At 39.0% G+C, this 23,383-nt stretch overlaps 1 protein-coding gene across 3 annotated transcripts in view; it reads right to left on the bottom strand.

Moving 5' to 3' along the window:
- The window catches only part of DUSP16 (dual specificity phosphatase 16), a 97,114-nt gene that overhangs the window by 8,796 nt on the left and 64,935 nt on the right, over positions 1 to 23,383 (bottom strand). For all 3 annotated transcript variants that reach the window (XM_023554406.2, XM_003405655.4, XM_023554413.2), the window contains 3 exons: positions 19,617 to 19,780; positions 7,149 to 7,308; positions 1,598 to 1,721 (listed from right to left, as the gene is read on the bottom strand). In XM_023554406.2, the coding sequence (XP_023410174.1) occupies positions 1,598 to 1,721; positions 7,149 to 7,308; positions 19,617 to 19,780 (448 nt within the window). The remainder of the gene's footprint in view (positions 1 to 1,597; positions 1,722 to 7,148; positions 7,309 to 19,616; positions 19,781 to 23,383) is intronic.

The following is a 23,383-nucleotide window of genomic DNA, read 5'->3' as shown; positions in this document are numbered from 1 at the left end:
CCATAAAAAGAGTCTTAAGTGACTTGCCCAAAACCACACAGGTACTAAATGATGGGGCTAGGATTTAAACCTGGTGTCTACTGTCTGGGTCCATTTTTGTTACTACCATATTTAAAAAGATTCATCAAGAGATCAAAACCAATAATAGATAGCTAATATGTTTCATTGAGGACACAACAGATAGCTAATATGTTTCCTTGAGACAGTAGACAAATTCTTAATGGTCCCTAAACCTTACTGACGGAACCGTGGTGGCGTAGTGGTTAAGAGCTCAGCTGCTAACCAAAAGGTTGGCAGTTCAAATCTACCAGCTGCTCCTTGGAAACCGTACAGGGCAATTCTACTCTGTCCTATGGGGTCGCTATGAATTGGAACCAACTGGATGGCACCGAACAACAACAATAAAATGTACTGACGCTCTTCAGAAGATGGTGCAGGAGTGAAACTACATTGAAAATTTACACTTCAATAAAGAAAGAGATAAAAAAATAAAACTCTTTGGAAATCAGGTAAGCTACGGCAAATTAACAAACCCAGAAATAACTGGCTCAACTTCAACAAATATAAATTTAAGTCCCTCATAATAAGACTTACTAACATAATCTAAGGGTGCGTTTTCTTCTGGTCTGTACATGGCACAGGAGGACACCAGGGAGAAGAGCCTGCATTGAGGGCGGGGAGCTCATGCAGACAACAGAGGTGCCATTTCCTCCAGGCTCCTTTCAAATTAACCAATTTGAGAAAAAAGTCAAACTGCTATTACAGTCCTGCTCCATGTGTTTATATTTTTTATCTGTCCTTTAGTTACACGGAAACTAAGTACATCTACCCCACAGGACATGCAGGGAACTTGGAGACAAAAAATCATACACTGCCCAAAACAAAACAAAACAAAAAACCAATGCCGTCAAGTCGATTCCAACTGAAAGTGACCCAAGAGGACAGAGTAGAACTGCCCCTTAGGGTTTCTAAGATGCAGACTGGCACATCTTTCTCCCACAGAGCAGCTGGTGGGTTCAGACTGCCAACCTTTCAGTTAGCAGCCGAGCACTTAACCCCACTGTGCCATCAGAGCTCCTGCATACACTGCCAGTAACTGCAAAATCTGGGCAACTCTAGAATACGGGAAATTTTACTTAGTGAATGGAGTATGATAATCATTTGGCTTTACACTTGCATTATTAGATTTTTTTCCTTACGGTGAAAGAGGTACAAGGCTTGAAGTAAAGATTATATAACAAGCCAAGCATTTTCTCATCTGTAAATTAAAGCAAATGACATTCCCCAATTAAGGGAAGGACTAAGCTCACCTAATGGGACAGAGACCTCTGCCTGGATTTGTTTGTTCCTTAAACTTAAAAAAGTAGCTGAGGATGAACTTGGCAGATGTTAAGGCAGAATTAATGCTAAATAATAAACATGCATTCTTCTCTAATCTTTGAAAGGCCATTTAAAAAATCCACAGTAACCTATAAAGGATATAACCTATAAAGGGTATAATCTCAACCTGCTGTAACCTGGCTACCAACCCTCCTATCCCTTCATGCTTCAGGTCAAAGAAAAAGCCAACCCGCACAAGACATGCGCCTGTCCTCACCTGTAAGCTTCATCTAAGGACATATCCATCCTCTTCATGATGTAGGCAATGGCAATAGTGGCGGAGCGAGAGATCCCAGCCAGACAGTGCACTAGCACACATCCATTGGAGGCTTTTGCTTTCTCTGTGGGAGTCAAACCAAGAAGGGTCACATTTAAGGACAACTTCGCTCAGCAGTGAGATCCTGTTTCCATTTACTTAACTCAGTGTCCTTCAGCTGAAAAGCTCAAAACAAATCTCGTCTACTTATATCACATTTATTCTTTCAATATTCTTTTGAGGAGGCAGGGAAGATTGTTTCCTTTCCATTTACATATAGGACAACTGAGGCCCAAATGTGTCAATAATCAAGTTGTCCCTAACTCCCATTTCAGTACTTTATACCATGTTGGTTTTTTTTTTTTTGTCTTTTACATTATTTATTACCCTAAAAACTTTTCCTAGCTATAAATCCCTCATTGTGGATATCTGATACTACCTGCTTAGTGTAGTAGCTTTCAGAAATACAGAAAAATATAAAGAAAATTAAAACCATACAAAATCCCATCCCTAAGATAATAGCTAATAATACTTTGTTTACTCCTGTTGTTTGACACTTCAACTTTTTTCTAATTATGTAAGAGATACTATTACATTTTAAAACATCTAGTTTCATTTTAAACACACTTGACACATATTACTATTTAAAAAGGAGGCAGGTAGGGGAGAGGGAAAGAGAAAGAATCACAATGTCAACATATTGCAACTTGAAAAGTTGCCAGATCAAGCTACTTTTAAAACGATAAAAGTCATAAAGCCTATATTCATGTTAGTTTCCCTGTTTTTCTTTAGAGATAAAGTGTCAAAGTAGCTCAGTTTTATCTGCTAAATTTAAGAAGAAAACCATGTATACTGTGAATCAGGACTACCAGGTTACTTTAGTGGGCAAAGGAACCTTTCTCCTTTCCATAATACCCAGAAGTTACTGTCTTACTTAATTCTCTATAACATGGTTCAAGGATTCATGGACATTTTGTATGAATCAAAGAGCCCAGGAAATTCAATCCAAAAGTGCTGACATTTTTCACTGTTGGTGGGCTTAAAAAGCTTACATGTAGGTATAGATGAAGTTATCCCACAAAGCTCAGAAGCAGCTAACATTTTAACCAGTACTATGACTACTTTGGTTCCCTGGGTGGTGCAAACAGTTAAGCACTTGACTACTAACCAAAAGGTTGGTGATTCGAATCCACCCAGAGACACCTCAGAAGAAAGGCCTGGTGACCTAATTCTGAAAGATCACAGCCTTGAAAAGCCTACCGAGCACAGTTCCACTATGTAACACAAGGGGTTGCCATGAGACAGAATTGACTTGACAGCAACGGGTTTGGTTTTGAGGACTACATTAACTGGAAACACATGTGTGCTTCGCCATAGCTCTTGCTATGGACTAAATTCTTCCCTTTTCATTCTTATTACAGATGGTGGAAAGAGATATTTACCAAACCCCTTATGTTAAAATTCTTGTAATTAATTAACAGATACCCAGGAACTTGCTCTGGCAGCTAAATAAAATAAGGCTAAAACCAACTCCAACCTCACCACCAGTGTTATTACAAATTTCTAGTGTATAAGATAATTCAATCATTATGTACAAAATACCACAGGGGTTTTGGATATTATACAATCAAGGAGCTTTCCTTCTAGATAGGGAATCTAAACAATAAAACAGTGAAAAAATGAATATAAAGTAATATTGAAACAAACAAACAAAAAAGTACTGTAAAGGAAACCCTGGTGGCGTAGTGATTAAGAACTACGGCTGGTAACCAGAAGGTCGGCAGTTCAAGTTCACCAGATGCTCCTTGGAAACCCTATGGGGCATTTCTACTCTGTCCTGTAAGGTGGCTATGAGTCAGAATCCACTCGATAGCAACAGGTTTGGTACGAGATAATACCGTATAAACCTATGCCTTTCTGTGCCTACATAGTTCTCTTTATACAGCATTTAGACTCTGCTGGTGTCAGTGTTTCCCCTTTAGCACTGGCTGCTGAAAAGCTCAAAGCTAAGGCTATTGCTCTATTTCAAAAGGTAACTGCGATTCGGATTTTCTGGCATACTTATGGTACTTTTCCTAGTCCCACATTAGTTGGTTCTTACTCTTTTATCCCATTTTAGTGAGTATATGTATGTGTGTGACTGTGCATTTCCTCTGAATCCAATCTCTTACTAGAAGCTGTTTCAAATCCTTATTTGATGTAGGCTGGGTTTAAATTTTAGAAAAATAAATGTTGGTAATATTCTCTCATTTTTATTGAGATAATTAAACTATAAGAACCTAGAAAGGCAGTACCGACTCTTAACATTCCCCCAAAGAATCTAATACTGAGCACTTAATATGCACCCAGTGAATACTGGCTGGCTGACTGATACCTATTTTTAAAAAGCAATCTACGTAAAAATATGAAAAAAGTTGTAAGGAAATAAAACACAATGATGACAACAGATGTTAGGATGCTGAGATTATAGGTTTCCTTTTCTCTGCTTTTCAAATGTTCTGCATTGTGATTTCACTGTTTTTACAATTAAAATCTTTCGATGATGTATTTTAAAAATCAAAATGAAAGTGATTAGATTGGAGTGGGGTTCATTAGAACAGATTTCTTGGCAGAAGTGATCATTAAACTGAATCTCAAAGCAAGGGAATTAACACACACAGCCCTGGCAGAGAGGGGAGTGGAAACGTGTGCAGAAAGCCCTTTGGTGGGACTGAACGTGCTGCGCAGGGAACGCCCTGCCGTGGCTGGGACACTCGAGCTGCTTGGGAGAAGGCTTCAAAGCTGGGGAGCAGGAGTTGGAGGGTCTTGGGAGTGTTAGGCCAAGGACTACATTTTGTATGTAGGCAATTAAGAGTCACTGCAGATTCCTGAATAGGGGCACAACGAGAAGAAGATGGTGGTGAAAAACTGGAATTAAAAAAAGAAGGTTGCCACTACAGAAATTCAGGGATAAAGTCTAGGTTTAAAAAAAGGGAAAGAAGATAGCAACCCTTCAAAGGATAAGGGAGCCAGTAAGGATGAGAAGCTGCAAAGGCTAAAAAAAGGAAATTATACCTAAGTGAAGGCAGAGAATACAGCTCTAAGAAAAAAAAAAAAGAGGGGCTTCCCAGATAATAATTTTTTAAATAGCTACTATTTATTATAAAGAGCCAACTGTGAGGCACTTTGCAAGTTGGCCTACATATATTGTCTGTTTTAATCCTCATGCTATCCCTATAAGGTAGGTAGGTACATTAACTTTAGTTTCCACATCAGGAAATTGAGACACAGAGAATTTTTAAGTAACTTGCCCCAGATCACTTGGCTAATAACCAAGGGAGGCAGGAGTCAAATATAGATGGTTTACCTCCAAAGTCCATGTTCCTAATCACTGCCCTATACTGCCTATAAGCAAAGTCGGAAGTTTGGTGTGGGTGACGTGGGGCAGGGGCCGAGGAGGGAGCAAGAGCCTGTATAACCAGCCAGCTGGGGTTGGGGACACTTCATGAGTGTCCCATGACACAAAGAGGCAAACTTTGCCTACTGCTGCCAACGTTAACTAAAAATAAAGATAAAACTATGAAAACCTGAGACCTACCAACAAACTCAGAGAGCTATTGAAATTTCATCTAAATAACGAAAGGAAAAAATACCTATGAGCCTGTAAGTCATTAAGTCTTGGTATAACGGTACATCTTCAAATTTATATATTCACTCTGCCATGACTAACCTGGCTTAAAATGCCATGTAGAAGATTAGCAATTATAGTGAATATGGGCTGGATTCAAAGAATGGCCTGGAAGTTTATCATCCACAGTTCCTTACTGAAAGAACTATTAAAGAATGTTCTTGAGCAAGACAAAAAGCAGCCCAGAGAGAACAAGTAAGATATAAAATGTTGACAAATTTAAGTAAAGTTTTACCGTTTAAAAAAAAAAAGTGGGCTGGATATTTTGGCCTGAATGAGATACGGGCGGTGGCCTTGTAAATCCAGTCAAGGCAAGTAAAATACTACTAAATAAATAAAAATACTTGTAGACATTACAAATAAATTATGACATGTGTGTCTGTGTATGTATTTAACCAACTTGGTACACGGTGAAGTTCCTTTTGTATGAATTAAAAATGGTAGAATGATATCTCCCATGAAAGAAGGAAACAAATTGGGGACAAAGTTATTCATATTATCTCTTTTATACTAACTCTTCTAAAGCTTAATCATTATTATGACTTGAAGGAATCACTTTCTCTTCTAATAAGATTCTGAAATTGTAGTTTTGGCTGAAATTAGAGCCAGAGGTTCTCTGCAACAATGTGACACACAATGGGAAGTGTGTAATTATTAACCATGTAATTTTTTAATTAATAACCAAGAGTTATTAGTTATTACTTCCTTTTCATAATTAACCAGATAATTATTAACCATAATTACTATCTTTTAAAGAGGCAAAAGCTGAATGGATGTTGACTACTTTCTAGAAGGGCAATGTAGGGGGTATTCATTTTGGAGATTTTTTTGGTAATTATTTTAATGTGAATTGTCTCAGTCATTCATCTTCAGATGTTTCACAGAATGAGTCCTAATTTAAGATGGAAACCCCTAGCAATCTGGAAATCTTGAAAAAAGGGAACTGTTTTTGAACTACCAGAGTTCCAACTTCGGTATCTAGAAAATTCCTCTCACAGATGAAAAATACTGTGGGGAGCGAATTTACATAATCTCACCTTTTTAAAAGTACTGATTCCTATTTTTAAAAGATTACAATAACCAATTCAGAGTATTTAATATGGATTAAAGTGTTCAAACTTGTGTGACTAGGGAAAAAACAAGAAAGGAGTCACACCTTATGATGCTTGTTATTACAAGGTTTAGCAAGAGTCCTCATCTGTTCAGCCACTCTCTGCTAAAGCCACAATTCCAATAAAAATCTCGCCAATTTACTACCAGCAGACATAATCCTACAACCCTCAAATGTCAGAAGAGCAACTGTAGCTTGGAGTCAGGGAAGCTCCAGAACTGAACAGGCCCAGTAAACAGAACAATTTATGGTACAGATCAGATCCTGTCACAGCCAACATTAAAGAAACGAGCAAATGTGTGTGAGTTTTGTATTTTATTAGATCCAATTCCAAAACTGCTTGAAGTTACTGGCACATGGACTGAGGTTTAGAAATCTTGTGATATGAAGACTTTAAATGTAATGGAATTTGTTTTCATAGAATTTGACTTGTCTCTGGAGAAAGAATAGTAGCAAGGCAAAAACTAAGGAATACCACCAAAGTTTCTTTAAGTCTTTCATGAGATTTGAAAAAGTGGGGTGGATTGTTTTTTAGGCCAGTCCCTTAGGGATGACATGGCACACACCTTTGACTACTAAGTGAGATAAGCAACAGTTTTTTGTTTTTTTTTTTTTCAGGCTTCTGGAATCTCTTTAATGGATTCTTTTTCTCTAAAGATAAAAAGGAAGATAGGCACTTACTTATACATGAGACTATAACCCCAAGGACTTGTAATATTACTTAAGCTACTTACCAATGAAATCTACTGATTTGTCCAACCATGGTAAAATTTTCTCACAAAAGCTATCATTCACAGGCACTCGCAGGAAATGAGACTCGGGGATAAAGTCAGGCTTTGGACAGGTATTGCTGGCATTTAACACATAACCAATCCCATTCTGCTGCATCAGCTCCTATGGAGGAAAAGAGCAATTAAAGTGACTAATAATATACGGGGAAACCCTGGTGGCGTAGTGGTTAAGTGCTCCAGCTGCTAACCAAAAGGTCTGCAGTTTGAATCCACCTTGGAAACTCTATGTGGCAGTTCTACTCTGTCCTACAGGGGCACAATGAGTTGGAATTGACTTGATGGCAATGGTTTTTTGGTGTTTTTTTATTTTTGGTTAATAATATACTAACATGATCATCTTGAAAGAGTAAAACTTAACATAATGATAAAAATCACCAAATTCCTTGAAATAATCAGAGTTCATTCAATCAGCAAAATACCATTTAGAGGCTTAAGTGTAAAGCAGAATTTTTTTAAGGACAAAAAAGGTTATTTAAAATGGTATGCTTGAAGATCACATATCATTCATTAATACAGTCAACTCTCCATTATCTTCACTATTAGAAAAGTGAAACAAACAATATAAAATAAAACCATGACAATATGACTTCAGAATATATACACACACAATAAAACATTTTCTTCCCACACAGAACATGGTGGTTGTTCTCTAAGACGCAGTGCTAGGCATTCTTCTCACTCCAAATACTATTTGAAGGCTGACTCTATTTCCATAGCTTTAATTATCAGCTCTATATGCTGATAACGCTTAAATTGAAATAATATACATTCATATATATACCTACATACATATCCTCTTAAATTCACATCCCATATTTTGAATTACCTACTGAATATCTCTATTTGGGTGACCCACAGGCCCTTCCAACTCAAAACATCAGAAACCAAACACAATCCCTTTCTCCCGTCTCTGCCCCAAACTCCCATTTCCTCTCTGTAATCCCAGAATTGGCTTACGGTAACAACATCCATCCAGCTATTCGAACTAAAAACAGGATCACTGTCTCCTTTCTCTTCCTCATGACCCCTTCCCAAATGGCTGCCAAATCCTTTTGGTTTGACTTCTTCCTCTTCTCTCTATTCCCAGTCACTACTCAACTGGGGAACTCTCGACATTTGCAGTCTTTCTCTCTCCAAACCATATTCTTAGCAACTCCTAAAGTTATCTTTCTTAACATAAAACATGGGCTAAGTGCTTTATCCACATTCAGTCTTCTAATTTCACCATATCTCGTTTGCTGCTCCTGTCCCATGCATACAACCACTAAATCCTGCAATCTCACATGTATACCCAGCCCTCACGTGCTTTCGTGCACACACTTCCCGTGCTTAGAACGTTCCTGTTTCTCTTTGTGATGACTTTCTTCTCACTTTCCTCATTTCATTTAAATTAACCTTAACTACTTTTTTTTTTTTATGAACTGGTACAAGTTAACCGTTCCATTCTCTGTCCTTCCAAAGTACTCTGTTCAAGCCATGAGGAAGGCACCTACTGTAGTGTTTTAACTAGCTGATCATTCTTGGCTCCCCTATTAGGCAGTGAAGTAGTAAATGAGATCTTGGACTAGGTCTCGTTTGTTTTTTTCTACCTCCAGCACCAGGTACACAGTTGCACCCACTACTTGTCTGTTCAACTGACCCTCACTCACCATTTACCAGGCATGCCTACACAACCCACTTCATTTAGTTATTGCTGTGCTGCCTCTCAGGAACTGTTCTAAGCCTACAGTAATTCTCTTCTTCTAAGCAGCCTTGGTCACGTATTCCTTTTTTTAGAATGCTACTATCTCAACACATCTTCTCCAATTACTTGAAAGACAGTTGGTAATTTTCTTCCTACTTTAAGGAACAGGCCAATACCCTAATTTCTTCATTCACCACCTCCAAAATGCATTTGGCACAATAAATACACTTTGTTTTTTATAAAGATGGATACAAAAATCTGGATGTATATGGAACCCTCTCCCATCTCTGAGATGACTCTGAGGTGAGTCAAGAAACAGCTTTGGGAGCTAGGTAGGCTTCTTAGGTTGACCAACACTCATCAGTTGTGCCACAGCCCAAGTCTGCTGATGGTCTCATAAGCTTCTGTTTAGTTAATAATCAGGCTATGAAGATCTCAGAGGTGTTTACTACAACCTTTAAACTTTTGTACACATAGCAAAGGTCACATCTGTTTTTCTGTGGGTGAACCAAAGCTACACTGAGTGCCATCTGACCAGCCACAGGGTATAGAAATGCATTCTGTATTTCACATGTAAGAACAGAGGTGGAGACTGACTTGATTTATAAACTTTCACTTAAAGCACAATAAAAATTAAAAAAAAAAAAAGAACAGAGGTGGACACTGGAGTTAAGACAGTTTTTTTCAAGGCTTTCTCACTAACAGTCCTTGGAGACAGGAACCGTTTTATTTCTCCTTCATATACCACTTCCCCTTTTCCTTTCCACAAGGAGTACTACAAAGATTCATTAAATTAAAAGTAAAGGGAAGCAGTAAATCCCTTTCCAGCCAATTCAATAATGAAGATATCATGAAGGTTTCTGGATGAAAGGGCAAGCACTAACAGTGTTATCTACTGCAGACAATCAAAAGACAGCAGGCAGTTCTAAGGACAAAGTATGTTCCAAGTCAAAATGATGACTGTCAAATTCAATTTCCCAATAGAAAGAATGTAACAATGTATACTTCTGACAAGGAGCTTGATAACCTACATTTTGTAGAAATGACCACTTATTTAATCAACTTGACTCAAAAATATTTGTTGAGCACCTCTCATAACGGTCTATTAGTAATATAATAATATCATGGAACATAATAAAATACTAATATCTAGAGTGTAATTAACTAGAGGGTCGCTATGAGTCGGAATCGACTCAACGACAATGGGTTTATATGCCAGGTTCTGTTTTAAACATTTAAATAGACTGTCTCATTTAACCCTCAAGCTGCCCTTTTACAGGGGTGCTATTATTACCCCCATTTTACAAATGAGGAAACTTAGGCTGAGAGAGGTTAATATAGTCACAAAGCGGCCACGTGGTCCAGCATCACAATTCATATCCACGTATACCATCTCCAGTGTCTGCCCTCTTAATCGCCATATTCTGCTAAACTTAAAAAGAGCTTTATTACACAATCAGATGGAACAATAAAGTCACTGGCCCATGCATATCCTTTTTCCTTCCCCACTAAATGAAGTATTTGAGTGTAAAGTTTTAATTTCATCCTCTTTGGCCCTTTTTAACTACAACAAATTAGAAAGCAGAAGAGCACCACTCTGCTCAAGGATTTCTCTGAGGAGACTCTGGGAGTGACTGAGGCCCTAGATGGTTGTTTGAGGAAATGTATCCAAGTTGTATATTTTGTTCTCTTTTTTTCCCTTATTGTCACCTCAACTGCAGTCGCAGGCATCCGAATGCTTGTCTTTCTGCCATGTCCGTATCAGTACCTACCCTGAGGATCGGCTGCCCACAGGCACGTCTCTGCCCTCAGGCTGCCTCCTGCCATGCACCAAACCCCAGCCACACGGCTGTGACTGGCCAGGCAGGAAATATGAGAAAGAGGCAATTGTGACCTGGTCTAAGAAACACCAAAAACCCAGGCTCACAGTGCAGCATGTTTGTATTGCAGAAGTATTCCTCACTTAAAAAACAAAGTACCTTAAAAGATTCATTTAAATATTTGCTTTGTTTCAGATAACTGATAAAAAGAGGAGAAAAAAATAGATATGAATGTGTTGAAATTGAATGATACTATTCATTATTTGTAGAATAAAACATTTTAAGTACAAAATGAGGAAAAATTAGATAACCTTAATAGTAAACATGATTTATAAAAATTTTACTTAAAAAACCTATTGTTGGTTAAATTTCTTATCTACTGCTATCTGAAATTATTTTTGAAATAAGATGGGACTTGATAGAACATGGCTAATGTTAAAAAACAAAAAAGCAAACAAAAAAAACCCTAAAAATGTCACCACGTAAAATTTAAATATAATACGGCTTCTGAACGAAATGCCATACTTAAGTGCCCCCTCACCTGGGTTAGCAGTTACTGGGCCAATGGAAAAAAGTCAGTTAAAGGGGGAAATCATTAAAAGTGACACATAATATATACTTAAAACATTTTAACTTAAAACAGAATCACGTACATTCATTCACTAACTTCAGAGGCAGGACCATGGCTACTGTAAGTTAACTGATCAAAGTTTTAAACAAATCACATCCCACTGCATCATCTACCACTTACAGTATCCATTTCTTTAAAGAAGAGCAAGAACTCAGGAAGGAAGCACTGTCCGTACAGAATCCTTTCAGATTATGACTGTTCCCCAATTATGATTATGCCTTACTCCCACCTAATTTGCAGGAAAAAAAATTAAAGCAATTTGTCTTTCCTGAATCTTTCCAAAACATTTCACTTAGGTCACAGAAAAACAATTCTCTTCCCTCACTCCTATTTCATCAGTGTATGGAACAGTTAATGTACATAATTATAATAAAGACTACACTGGCCTAAACAGGTTTTAGAACAAACCCAGCTGAGGCTTGGTAAGCACACAGTTCAAATGGAGAAAGCAGAAGTACTAAGCGAATTGCCTGCTGCTGGCCACGAGGCAGGCATTTACCTGCTGGGACAGGTGAATGTCAGGGAATCCCTTAAATTTGTTAAAAAGGTTTCTACTGAAGTTTCATATAACTATTCTATTAACTTGCTTTCTTATTTTTTCTTGAAATTTTTTGAAACACGTGGCCAAGAGGGCATTTTACGTCAAGTTTTTTTTTGACATTGCAACTGGGATGGAACCACAATTACGAAGAATGGGTCTGGCTGTTTTATAAAATAATGTTTGTTCTTATTCACAGAGATGGAGGTCAATGACTTCTTAGTATGTTATAAAGAGACATTTATGTTATTTGTTCAGTTTTGTTTCAGCATGTTGTGTGAACATATACAACTGAATATTTACTCTGTCCCATCATTAAATATCATAATCTTTAAACTTCTAGAGAGCAGTCACCTTAGGCTGTTTAATATTTAGCTCAACTTTGTGCTCAGTCTGTTAATAAATCCTTTCTACTCATGAAATAACCTTTCTTCTCTGGCCTTCAAGTGTCTGTCCAATGCCTTGGCCTCTCAGCTCATTGTACTCCTTCCGTCCAATGATCCTATCTTCCTCCTCACCTCGGCCACTCACTCCCATGGTCCTAGCTTGGTCTCTGTCATTACAGGTAACCACAACCCCTCCATAATCTCAATTTTCATGAAACCTACTCTTGGATCCCTCTTCCTCTCTTTCCAACTCACTCTCTTTTACCACTACTCCTGAAATGCTTCAGCCCTTCCAGGACCTACAATCCATCGATCCTACCCCCTTCTCCTCTGCCCCTCATCGCCAGGATGTCTGCCTTCCCCCCCTGCCCAACTTAGATTCTGTGTCAATCATTGCAATCACTCCCCTACTGCATCCTCAGTTCTCTGCCCAACTATCGCTTCCTTACACTCACTGGGAAGGATCACAACGCAAGTTAAAGCTAATGCTCCGCTTGCTCCACATTTGTACCCGTGGAGCTGAGCATGGCGAGACAAAAACACAGAGCGCTGCTGCCTAATCTCACTTTCAATTCATTCTACTCAGCAACCATTCTATTTCTCTAGTCAACTCACTCTCCCTCTCTCCTAGATGCCATTTCACCCATTCCCCTTTCTCTTCAAACTCCCTACACATCTTCCCTCTCAGCTCATGAATGATCTTGTTTTCTACATCACTGAGAAAACTGAAACAATCAGAAGCAAATGTTGATAAACTTCCACCACCACATTCGCCCTTCTACCAGCCCATGTACTTATATATACTTCCCTCCTGTTGCTATGGATAAACTGTCCATGCTCCTAAAACCAATCCTTCTACTTGTACATAAATCCCATCCCCTCTCATTCACTCAAGGATATGGCTCTAGCAGTCCCCACTCCATGCCCCCAATCAATTTTCCACTCTACTAGATCATTCCTCCCATCAGAAATCAAATAAACCATTACCTCTCCCATCTTTAAAATATCTTCTCTTGCCCCCCATTTTTCCATTCAGCTATCACCCCATTTCTTTGTTCCTTTTTGTGCCAAATTCCTTGAAAGAGCTGCCTATACTTGCCAGCCCTAGTTCCTCTCCTCCTGTTATCTCCTGAACCTTCCCACTCAGGCTTTCACCCCACAACTCTACCAAAACTGCTCAGAGATCACCAATGATACCCACATTGCTAATCCAAGGGCCACTTTTTAGCCCTCATCTTACTTGAATGGACAGCAGCATCTGGCACACTCGATTACTCCTTTCTCCTGGAAAACACTTTGTTCACTGCCTCCTGGGATACCACACTCCCTCTTTCTTCAGTATTACTTCTAAATCTCCAGCCTTTCAATGTTGGGAGTACCTAAGGCTCAGTCCCTGGTTCTTTTCTCCATCTATGTTCTCCTCTTAAATAATTTTATTCATTCTTACAATATAAAACACAATCTGTATGCTAGTGACTCCCACAGTTACACCTCCTCCTTCAGGGACCTCACCCTGAATTCCATTTGTATACTCCACATCTCCACTTGGATGTACAACAGATGTTTCAAGCTTAACATGTCGAAAATTAAATTCCTGCTTTCCTGTGTCAGTTAATGGTAACTTCATATTCCAGGATCCTTGATGTCTCTCTTTTTCACACACCCTCACCATATAATCCATCAGAAAATCCTACCGGCTATGCCTTTAAAATACAGCCAGAATCCAGCCACTCTTACCACTGTCACTACCTTGATTCCATTTCACCATCATGTAACATCCTAACTGGCCTCCTTGTTTCCATCCTAAAGGGAGTTCTGTCTATTCTCAACGCAAGAGCCAAAGTGGTCCTAATAAAATGTAAGTCAGATCATGTCACTCCTCTGCTCAGAACCTTCTCACTGGCTTCACATTTCTCTCACAGTAAAAGCTTACATTCTTACAAGGCCTACAAAGTCTACATATCTGCTCGTGTTGGCTTTTTGACTCCTCTCCTTCCATACTCCCTCATGCTCCTGCCACAGGGTCTCCTGGCTATTCCTTTTTCATACCAGACACTCTCTCTCATCTTTGTATTGGCTGTTTCTTCTGCCTATACTACTCTTCTCCCAGATAGCCAAATGGCTCACTCTTTGGGCCCACTCTTTGACTTCCTTCAAGGGTTTGTTCAAATGTTTTCATCTCAGTGAAGCTGACCTTGATCACTCTATTTAATTATAATCCACACCCCCACAGGTACTCCTTTCCCCTTTTACCCTATGTATTTTTTTATAGCACTTACTACCACCTACTAAACCTAGCCTACGTAATTTGCCTGTGTATTGTGTTTATTGTCAGTTTTTTCCCTCTAGAATGTAAACTCATGAAGGCAGAAATTTTTCTCTGGATTACTGATGTTGCCCCAGCACCTCAACAGTGCCTGGCAAACAGTATAGGCTCAGTAAGTAATTTGTTGAATGAATAAATGAATAAATCATTGTCCATAAGATGACTAAAATCAGGAAGCTATACAAAGAATGTTGACAGCAGACTGTTAACCCTTTCATGGTTTTTTTTTTTTGTGTGTGAAATGCCATGTTATTTCACTAATGGAATGGATGCTGAATCATTGTTTGTTGGTAGTTTATTATTTGAAAAAATGGGATGCCAATTACAAGTGAGACATATCAGTCCCACGTTCCATGAAACACATCACACAAAAGGGACCTATCAGTCACATGGCGTATCACACTTCCTGATTATACTCGAACCATAAAATATCTTACTCAACTTTCCAAAACTACACACAAAATACTAAATAAACATTGCACTTGCTGTACGTAATTGTTACCAGTTTGATTTAGAGTGGGCCATATTGGTACCATATTCCATGAAGCACATCACACTCGTGGTCCATACTGGTACCATGGCCCAGAAAAGAGCATCACAAACTGTTTCCACCCAAACAATAACTCATTTACTTGAATATTTCCTTCTATCAGTAACTGTACCTCTCCAACAACACAAAAGAAATAGTGTAAGTATACCTGCAAGCCTAATCTCACTGAACAGAAACCAAAAAAAAGACACAAAAGTTTCACACACTGAAGGTGCACATAAACCAGACACTCTACCAGCCTGAGACCAGAAGAACTAGATAGTGCCCAGCTAGCACCAGTGACCATCCTGACAGGGAACACAACAGACAGTCCCGGACAGAGCAGGAGAAAAGTACTGAGTAGGACTCAAATTCACGTAAAAAGACCAGACTTAATGGTCTCACAGAAGACTAGAAGAACCCCTGAAACTATGGTCCCCAGATGCTCTGTTAACCCAGAAGTGAAACTATTCCTGAAGCCCACTCTTTGGACAAAGAATAGACAGGACTATAAAACAAAAAAATAATGCACGTGAGAAGTGTACTTCTTAGCTCAATCAGATACATGATACCAAATGAGTGACTCCTGTCCAGAGACAGGATGAAAAGGCAGGAAGGGACAGGAACTGGTTGAATGGGCACAGGGAACCCAGGGTAGGATTGTAACTTATGTCACAAAACAGTATGTTTATAAATTTTTGTATGAGAAATTAACTTGAGCTATAAACTTTCACCTAAGGCACAATTAAAAAAAAAAAAAAAGTTTCACATAATCACTCCTCCAGGAAGCATCCCCTCATATGAATGGCTCTCAACACTGAAATGTGGTGCAGACCAACTTCCTTGTTTTTTAGGCAGTTGCAACAGTATCTGCCATGACGCCAGACCGTATTAAAGTAGCTTAAATGCCTGTCAATAAACTTCTCCAAGGGCAGAAAAATGTAACACGGGCATACATATACGCCCTGGTTCATGAAAGGGTTGAAGTGAGAAAGGAGGGGGCAGCGGGAGAACTGCTTTAGTGAAGACATGGAACTGGTTCACCTCAGATACAGTTCTGGCTTAGTAACTACTCCCAATAGGTAATCCCATCAAACATCTGTGAATTTAAGTGGGAAACAATAGAGAAGCCCCTATTAGAAATTTTAAGTGAAAAGAGAGAAAAACAATCAAGAACTTTTGTCTTTTCACATAGTAACTAGAGATTCTTGCTCAAATCCCACTCAGTTCAGATGTGAATGGGGCATGAGCAAACTATTTTTCATACAATAAACTGTTCCTGTTCCAAGTCTGGTACAAAGACTAGAGGATGAGAGAACAGACTGTGAAAAACAAAAGTAGAATTTTTAGGAAAAAGGAAAATAAAAGCATTCTTTTTGCTACCAATGACCTACTATGGATGGTGTTTTACAGAAGAACCACGTCTTTAAAACATAAGTACAAATTCATACATGCTGAGAACACTGACCTACACTGTACAACATGGTAGCCACAAGCCACATGTGGCTACTGAGCCTGTAAAATGTGCCAGGCTAAACTGAGATGTACAAAAGTCTAAAGTACACACAGTATTCCAAAGATTTAGTGCAAAAAAAAAAAAAAGACTATAAAATATCTCAATACTTTTTTATATTTGATTACATGTTGACATGATAATATTTTAGATCTATTGTGTTAAATGTTTTTCAAATTAATGTTACCTGTTTCTTTTTACTTTTTTAATAATGCTACTGGAAATTTTTATGTATGTGGCTTACACTATAATTCTATTGGACAGTGCTGGTATAGAACATACTGTGAAAGAACAAGGGAAGAAAATTCAGTTGTGATCCAATAGATGTTTGGATTTGTCAGTGTTTAATAACTGTCTGCTTTAAAGAGTTCCATTTTCCAGAAGATGGGTATTTCCTGTGTTATATAAACACAGGACATGAAGTCAGAGCAGCTTGGGTTTGAGTAAGAGCTCTGCCTCTGACCAGCTATGAAGTCAAGGACTTCCTAGCTATATAATCTTCAGTAAGTAACTTACCATCTCAGCACCAACCTACCTCCTAATTCTATTATGGGGATTAAATACAATAATATAGAGAGCCTAGCATTTAAATAAGGAGCCCCAGTGGCGCAATGGTTAAGCACTCGGCTGCTTATCAAAAGGTCAGCGGTTTGAACCCATCCAGTGGCTCCACGGGAGAAAAGACCCAGCGATCTGCTCCTGTAAAGATTATAGCAAGCATTTTAAATAAGATTTGATCCTGTGACATTTCTGTGACACATGCATTTAACATTATTTTGGTGGCACCTTCTGTAGGAAAAAAAAAAAAAAAAAGACTAATAAAGTAGCAGTTTTGTGGTTGCTGTTTTTAAAGACTTCAGCTTCTGGATTTTAATGAAAAGAAATATACTATTAGGCAGAGTACAGAATCTTCATCTTTGGATATCTGGGTATCTTCAAGCCTATTATTTCCCCTGGAAAGTTTAAATCAGGGAGTTGAGCAGGAAGGTCAGTCAGTTTATACAATCTACGAAGTAAGAGGCAAATCTGGCTCTAAAACTCATCAGCTGGGTAACCTTGGGGAAGTCATTTAACATTCCTGGAATATTGGCTTCCTTATTTATCAAATGAAGGAGGCCGACTAAATGATCTCTAAAATCCCCTTCAGCACTGAGGCTCTTGCCAACAACGAATCTAGAGGCCAAATATAAATTTCTGTTCACCACTTGCAAAGCTGTCCAGCCTATCAGTGCACTCTGCTTTCTCACCATCCCCTAGTCTGCACATCTGTTCCGAAGCAGCTTTCTGAGTCTTCTGTGACCACTCCCTGAGCTCCTGCCCAAGGGCTGTTTCCCACGCGCCTCCACTGACCCATTCTGCGCCCTGCCGACGTTTCCTCTCAGCGCATCTGTGTACATACCATGTCCTTTTAGTTTCAGAGTCAATTCAAAATAGACAGCAACCCTTTTTTCCCATCCTCAACTCCAGGTTGTGGTTTACCTGCTGTCACTTCGTGGGCTCTTCTATATTTGTTAACTAACATTTTTGTTGAAACTGGAGAAGGTATATGGCAAAATGAATGCAGCCATTTATTTCATGTTGACAGTAACAGAAGCGATCTGTTACTTGTAGAGTCACCTGCTGACTGACTGCTTATATTTTCCTGGAGTAATTCGGAGCAAGATCCTTAACTAGGATTTTTTTTCCCCTCAATCCCCCATCTGGGGATTAAATAAAGCAACTCCAGCTCTGCCTCAGGGATGCATGTGACTTTAGGAAATTAATTTTGCCTTCTGTGACACAGTTTGCTTATCTCTAAAAGAAAATTAATAATAATCACATGCTCAAAGGCATTGTGACCCTGCCAGAAAGGCTCAGTAGAAGCATCAGCTACCAAATCTCAAACAGGCGGAGCTCACAGTAAGAGCAGACATATTAAGAACGTAGTGCTGAGGTAAAATTTTGAAGAGGCAGGAGTTTTAAGGACCAAAAAGGAAAAAAAGAATGGCTCATTGCTGCCCAGTGATAGGGTATTTTTTTCCTCCTGGAAAGCCTTGCTTTCCACATCCTGAAAGCCAATCTGGAAGCTTAGTTTACAGTCAGCCCAATTTTTCCAGGAAAGAAGTTGCTCAACAAGAAACCATTAAGGTCCTGCCCTTCATACAGAAAAGCAGCACTAGTAGATCACCAAGACTTGACTTCAGATCTTGGATTCTTTTTTCAGTCAACGGTGATGTAAATTAAATGTTTTTAGAGAAACTTCCCTTTTTCAGGCAACAAGAGCACTGTTTTACAGCGCTGCTGGCTAAGGTATATAAGCTGTGGAGTCAGACCAATCTTGGCTCTACTACCGTTGTTACGCTTGTACTATTATATGCCTGAATCTACTGTGTTCCTTGGCTTTTCAGGCACACCTTGTTCAGTATGACCCACGTCCTTTCCAGCAAAATCCATGCGCTTCCCTCTTCCTCAACTAAACTGCTCCAACTAGCTTTAGAGAAGGGAGGCCTGCAGTTCCTAACTTTAGCCCTTGTCCTCGTCATCTCTTTACTGCCTCCTCCAACCCTGAAGTCATCAGGAGGACCTTCTTCACAGGTCTTTCTAATGAGCTGCAGCAAATAAACACATTTTTTAAAATATGAAATAATTCAGGAAGTATTACCCTAGAAAAGTATACATGCTTCTTGAGTGTACCCAATTATTAGAACAATTAGTACTGTAAGAAAATAAGGCTAAACTCATGAGAAATCCTGGTCCTATTCCAGGTCTTCTGGACCCATGAGGACTGAGCAAATATGACAATAGGTTTCCTGTGAGCAATAAATAACATCAAACAAAATAACACTCCCAAATATGATGCAACTGTTAACTGCGGAGTCACACTGAGAGGGTGTACTTCCTTTCTGGGGCTGGGCTGTGTCTGAAGTGACAGTTAATGGGCAACAGCGGTTTCTCCAGCTGCTAACAATAAACCCTGCAAAGAAGGATATTTTCAAAGCACCCACCTTGTTGAGGACATCTCGCTGGCAGCCAAGATAAAGATTGGGAAGAATTCGGGTTGGCCCAATGTTGGCAACAGGTAGGCAGGGCTGAGAAATGCAGGTGGGGACTAGAGTGGATTTTCCTTCACAGAGGCCAGGGAAACAACGGGAGAACTCAGCAAACCCACCTAAGAATAAACATTGGAGTCATCAAATATACTATAAAATTAGGCCACGCACAAAGATAAAATCTGCCTTCTGTGAACCACTCAACTCAGAACTGTTTAAAAAAGAAAAACTAAATCCCACAGATGCAAGTGGATACCACTGCTTGTGTGTACCTGTTTACAGCTGCTGACTGCAAAGTCTAATGTGTAATCCAGCACTGAGCCTTGGCTTGCAGGACTACAACCGGGGTATGAAGGCACTTAAAATGATTCTTCTCTTTATCAAACACTCTCTTTGTCTTCATGTATCCTATAACATTGCTCCCTGCTCCCCATCTCCCATTCCTTGTCTGACTTTTTTTTTTTTGGAGCCAAGAGGAAACATAAAGAGGATTTAATATCAGTAGAGTCAGTAGCAAGTAATCAAGGTGAGACAATTATTCACAGAAGTAAAATGGCAATATAAAAAATGTGACCCGGGAGCAGATGAAGTAAAATTGACCAAGGTAAAAATTCTTTCTAGAATTAACTTTAAATCTTCCTCCTATACAAGTTTGTTCCTCCCCTCCTCCCCCTCAAAGGTATACCCCCACTCTCACAAATATTCTCCGTATCAAGTTCCTTGGGACTCCCTGGGGCAGTTAGCCAAGGTTCCCAAAATTAGTGCTGATTCCTGGGAAGTACTGACAGACCCCAACTGCTTAGGGTACATGAAGGCCTTGTGGCAAGAATCAGAATTGGAAGAACTCATTTCTTCCTCGTCCTTATGATGATCTGTTCTATGACCTTCATAAAGTCACAGTCTTGCCACCACTTACTGAAGAGAAATCTATCTAGCCACACAGGCATTTTCAACTTGTTTGAGAAAAGAAAAAACAGGTTTTCCAATCCAAGTATTCCTTGCTATCCAAATCCAAACTCAAGAATGGAATACATTCTGATAATTTTTCAGATAAATCCCTTGTTATCCAAACTCTCACTGCTCACTAAATCCAAACTCAGGAACCAAAGAGATTTGAATTATAGGGAATATTTGTGTATTTTTACTACCATTAAATTAAAACACACATATAAAAAAACACACACACAATTAACAGGTTAAGTCTTCCTGGAAGACACTGTAGCCCCATTTATACCTCTTTAATTACACCTTAAACAAGACCCTAATATTCATAAAGTATTTATCTCTATCTCCTTCAATTACATTCTCTCAGCTTTCTGCCCAACTTATAAAGAAGCACGTAAAATACACTCACAAAAACTGCAGAAGTGAAGGGAGAAAAGAGAGGGGAGTCATCCTTTACACATCTCCTGTATTAGGTTCATCTCAAGTGTAATTCAGCTGGACTCCTACTATCTCTGCTCAGTACAGGTTCCACTACATAGCAAGCTATGATGACAGGAAGTGGGTGACAACTGTGCTACCTGCAAAATGTATTCCTAGCCTCCAACCTGACTCTGTAAGTGTCTACACTATTTTCACTCATAAGCATTGTATGCTTACTAAAGCTCTTAACGCAATCTGACAGAATAGGTGGTCTTAACTGTATAAATCCCAAATTCCTTGGTGAGACAGATGAAGCCCCCCAGGATCCGTACCTGAGCCTGTACATGGTTTTATTTCTTACCATTCTTACCATTTCCAAACATGACCTCCATGCATGCACGCATACATACTACAGCATACATTACACACACAAAAAAGCCCCCTGAATGTATAGCAGAGAAATTAAGAGCATAGGCTCTTGTACTTGAGTTCATATTCTGGGTCCACCACTTTCTAGTTTTCTGATCTTGAGCAAGTTATTTAATCCCTCTGCCTCTGAGTTTCCTCATCTATAAAATGAGGATAATGATTGCACCTGCCTTATAGAGTTGTTGGAAGAATTAAACTAGCTAATTTAAATTAAAAGTACTCTGTGCCTAGCACACAGTAAGCACTCAGTAGGTATCAGCAATTATTATAGTGATCATACATTCAAGACTCAGCCCTATCTGTGAGGTCTTCCTTCACCCTTGATTGTAGCTAACTGTTTAGTGACACCTCATTAGGATTCACCAGAAACACAAAGTGAAAAAAGCAATGCTTCTAAGGTATCATTTCCCAAAGTGTACTCCAGAGCACTCATGTTCTGCGAGAATTTGACAGATGAGATATGGGTCCAAAAACTAAGAAAAATATTACGTAGCATACCTCCCTGGAGCAAGATTGGTAATATTAAAGGCTCTGAAAAGTACCTCCAAAAAAATTGGTTTAATTTAATTCAATTAAGTTTTCTAAACTTATTTGACCATGGAAGTTTATCGATAGCTTGTGTAGCTCATGTCTAAGGAAATCCTATACTAGTGCCATCGCAACGACTGAAATGGGGTTGATTAGAATTCCTGAAACTCTGAGACAATCCCAAAACTCTGAAACAATCTCCAAAAAAGGGGCCAGCCAATATTGGAATATGTGTTACGTATATGAGTGAATACCACCCTTCGGGATTTATCATTCTGTTTTCTATTAGTGATTTGTTCCTTTTCAATCTAATTATAAAACATAATTACTTAGGGTGAGGTTTTCTCAAGATAGTTCTTGGAGCAATAAATGTTAGAGTCTCATCATTGTTTGTCTATCTTATACCAATGCAACATAACAATCAACAGGCACTATTTTGCTTATAATTTAATTGTATGAGTTTATCTGTGTGGTGTAAACAGTTTACACTCAACTGTTAATCTAAAGGTTGGCAGTTCAATCCCATCCAGCAGCACCATGGAATAAAGTCCTGGCGATTACATCCAAGAAAACCCTATGGAGCAGCTCTACTCTGTAATATATGGGGTCAGCATGAGTCAGAATTGACTCGACAGCCAAAGGTTTGGGTTTTTGTTTGCTTTTAAATCTTTCTTGGTTCTGGTGTTTCTCTGAAGAACCATTTTCATGTTTTTTCTATTCTGGCTCCAAAACAGTTCACAGGACGGTTTCTCATTTAAATACAATAAAATAATGCTCTAGTAAACGTACTCAGAGAACACAAAACAGACAATCCAAAAGAACTCCACTTGAATTCCATTTTAAGTTTATAAGTAATCATAACTAGGAGGTACTGAACATTTACTATGTGCGAAGTATTACTCTTAAGCACTTTACAGGTATTTAGTCAACCTTCTCAACTATTCAGTGAGAGGAACTATTATTATTCCCATTTTACAGAAAAGAAAATGGAGGCTCAGAGATACATAGTATAATAACTGGCAGAGCCAGGATGTGAGTCCAGGCAGTCCGGCTCCAGAGACTGTTCTCAATGTTGTGCTACACCCCTTCTGTAAATACTATGGAGTTAACGTCAACTCACCCTTGGATGCAGGCACAGCCTTGCTGATATCTATGGGGTCCTAACCTCACCAGCTGTGCCCTGCCAGGTCTCAATATCAGGCCAAAAATGCCATGGCCTTCCCCCAAACTGATGGAAAAGACTTGCTTCCCCCAAGATTTATGGTTCAAAAGCTTCAATGAGGGTGAGGAAAGGGAAGGGGTGACATAACCAGATATATAAGAGGCTCTTTAAATGCACTTCGCATGAATCCAACAGCCAACTTTACAGATGAACTAACTGAAATGTAAATATGGCCACT

Source organism: Loxodonta africana, chromosome 4, assembly GCF_030014295.1.
Source record: "Loxodonta africana isolate mLoxAfr1 chromosome 4, mLoxAfr1.hap2, whole genome shotgun sequence".
In the NCBI taxonomy this organism is placed as follows: domain Eukaryota; kingdom Metazoa; phylum Chordata; class Mammalia; order Proboscidea; family Elephantidae; genus Loxodonta; species Loxodonta africana.
Note: the sequence above shows the minus strand (reverse complement) of the source record. Positions and strands in the feature narration are given on the sequence as shown.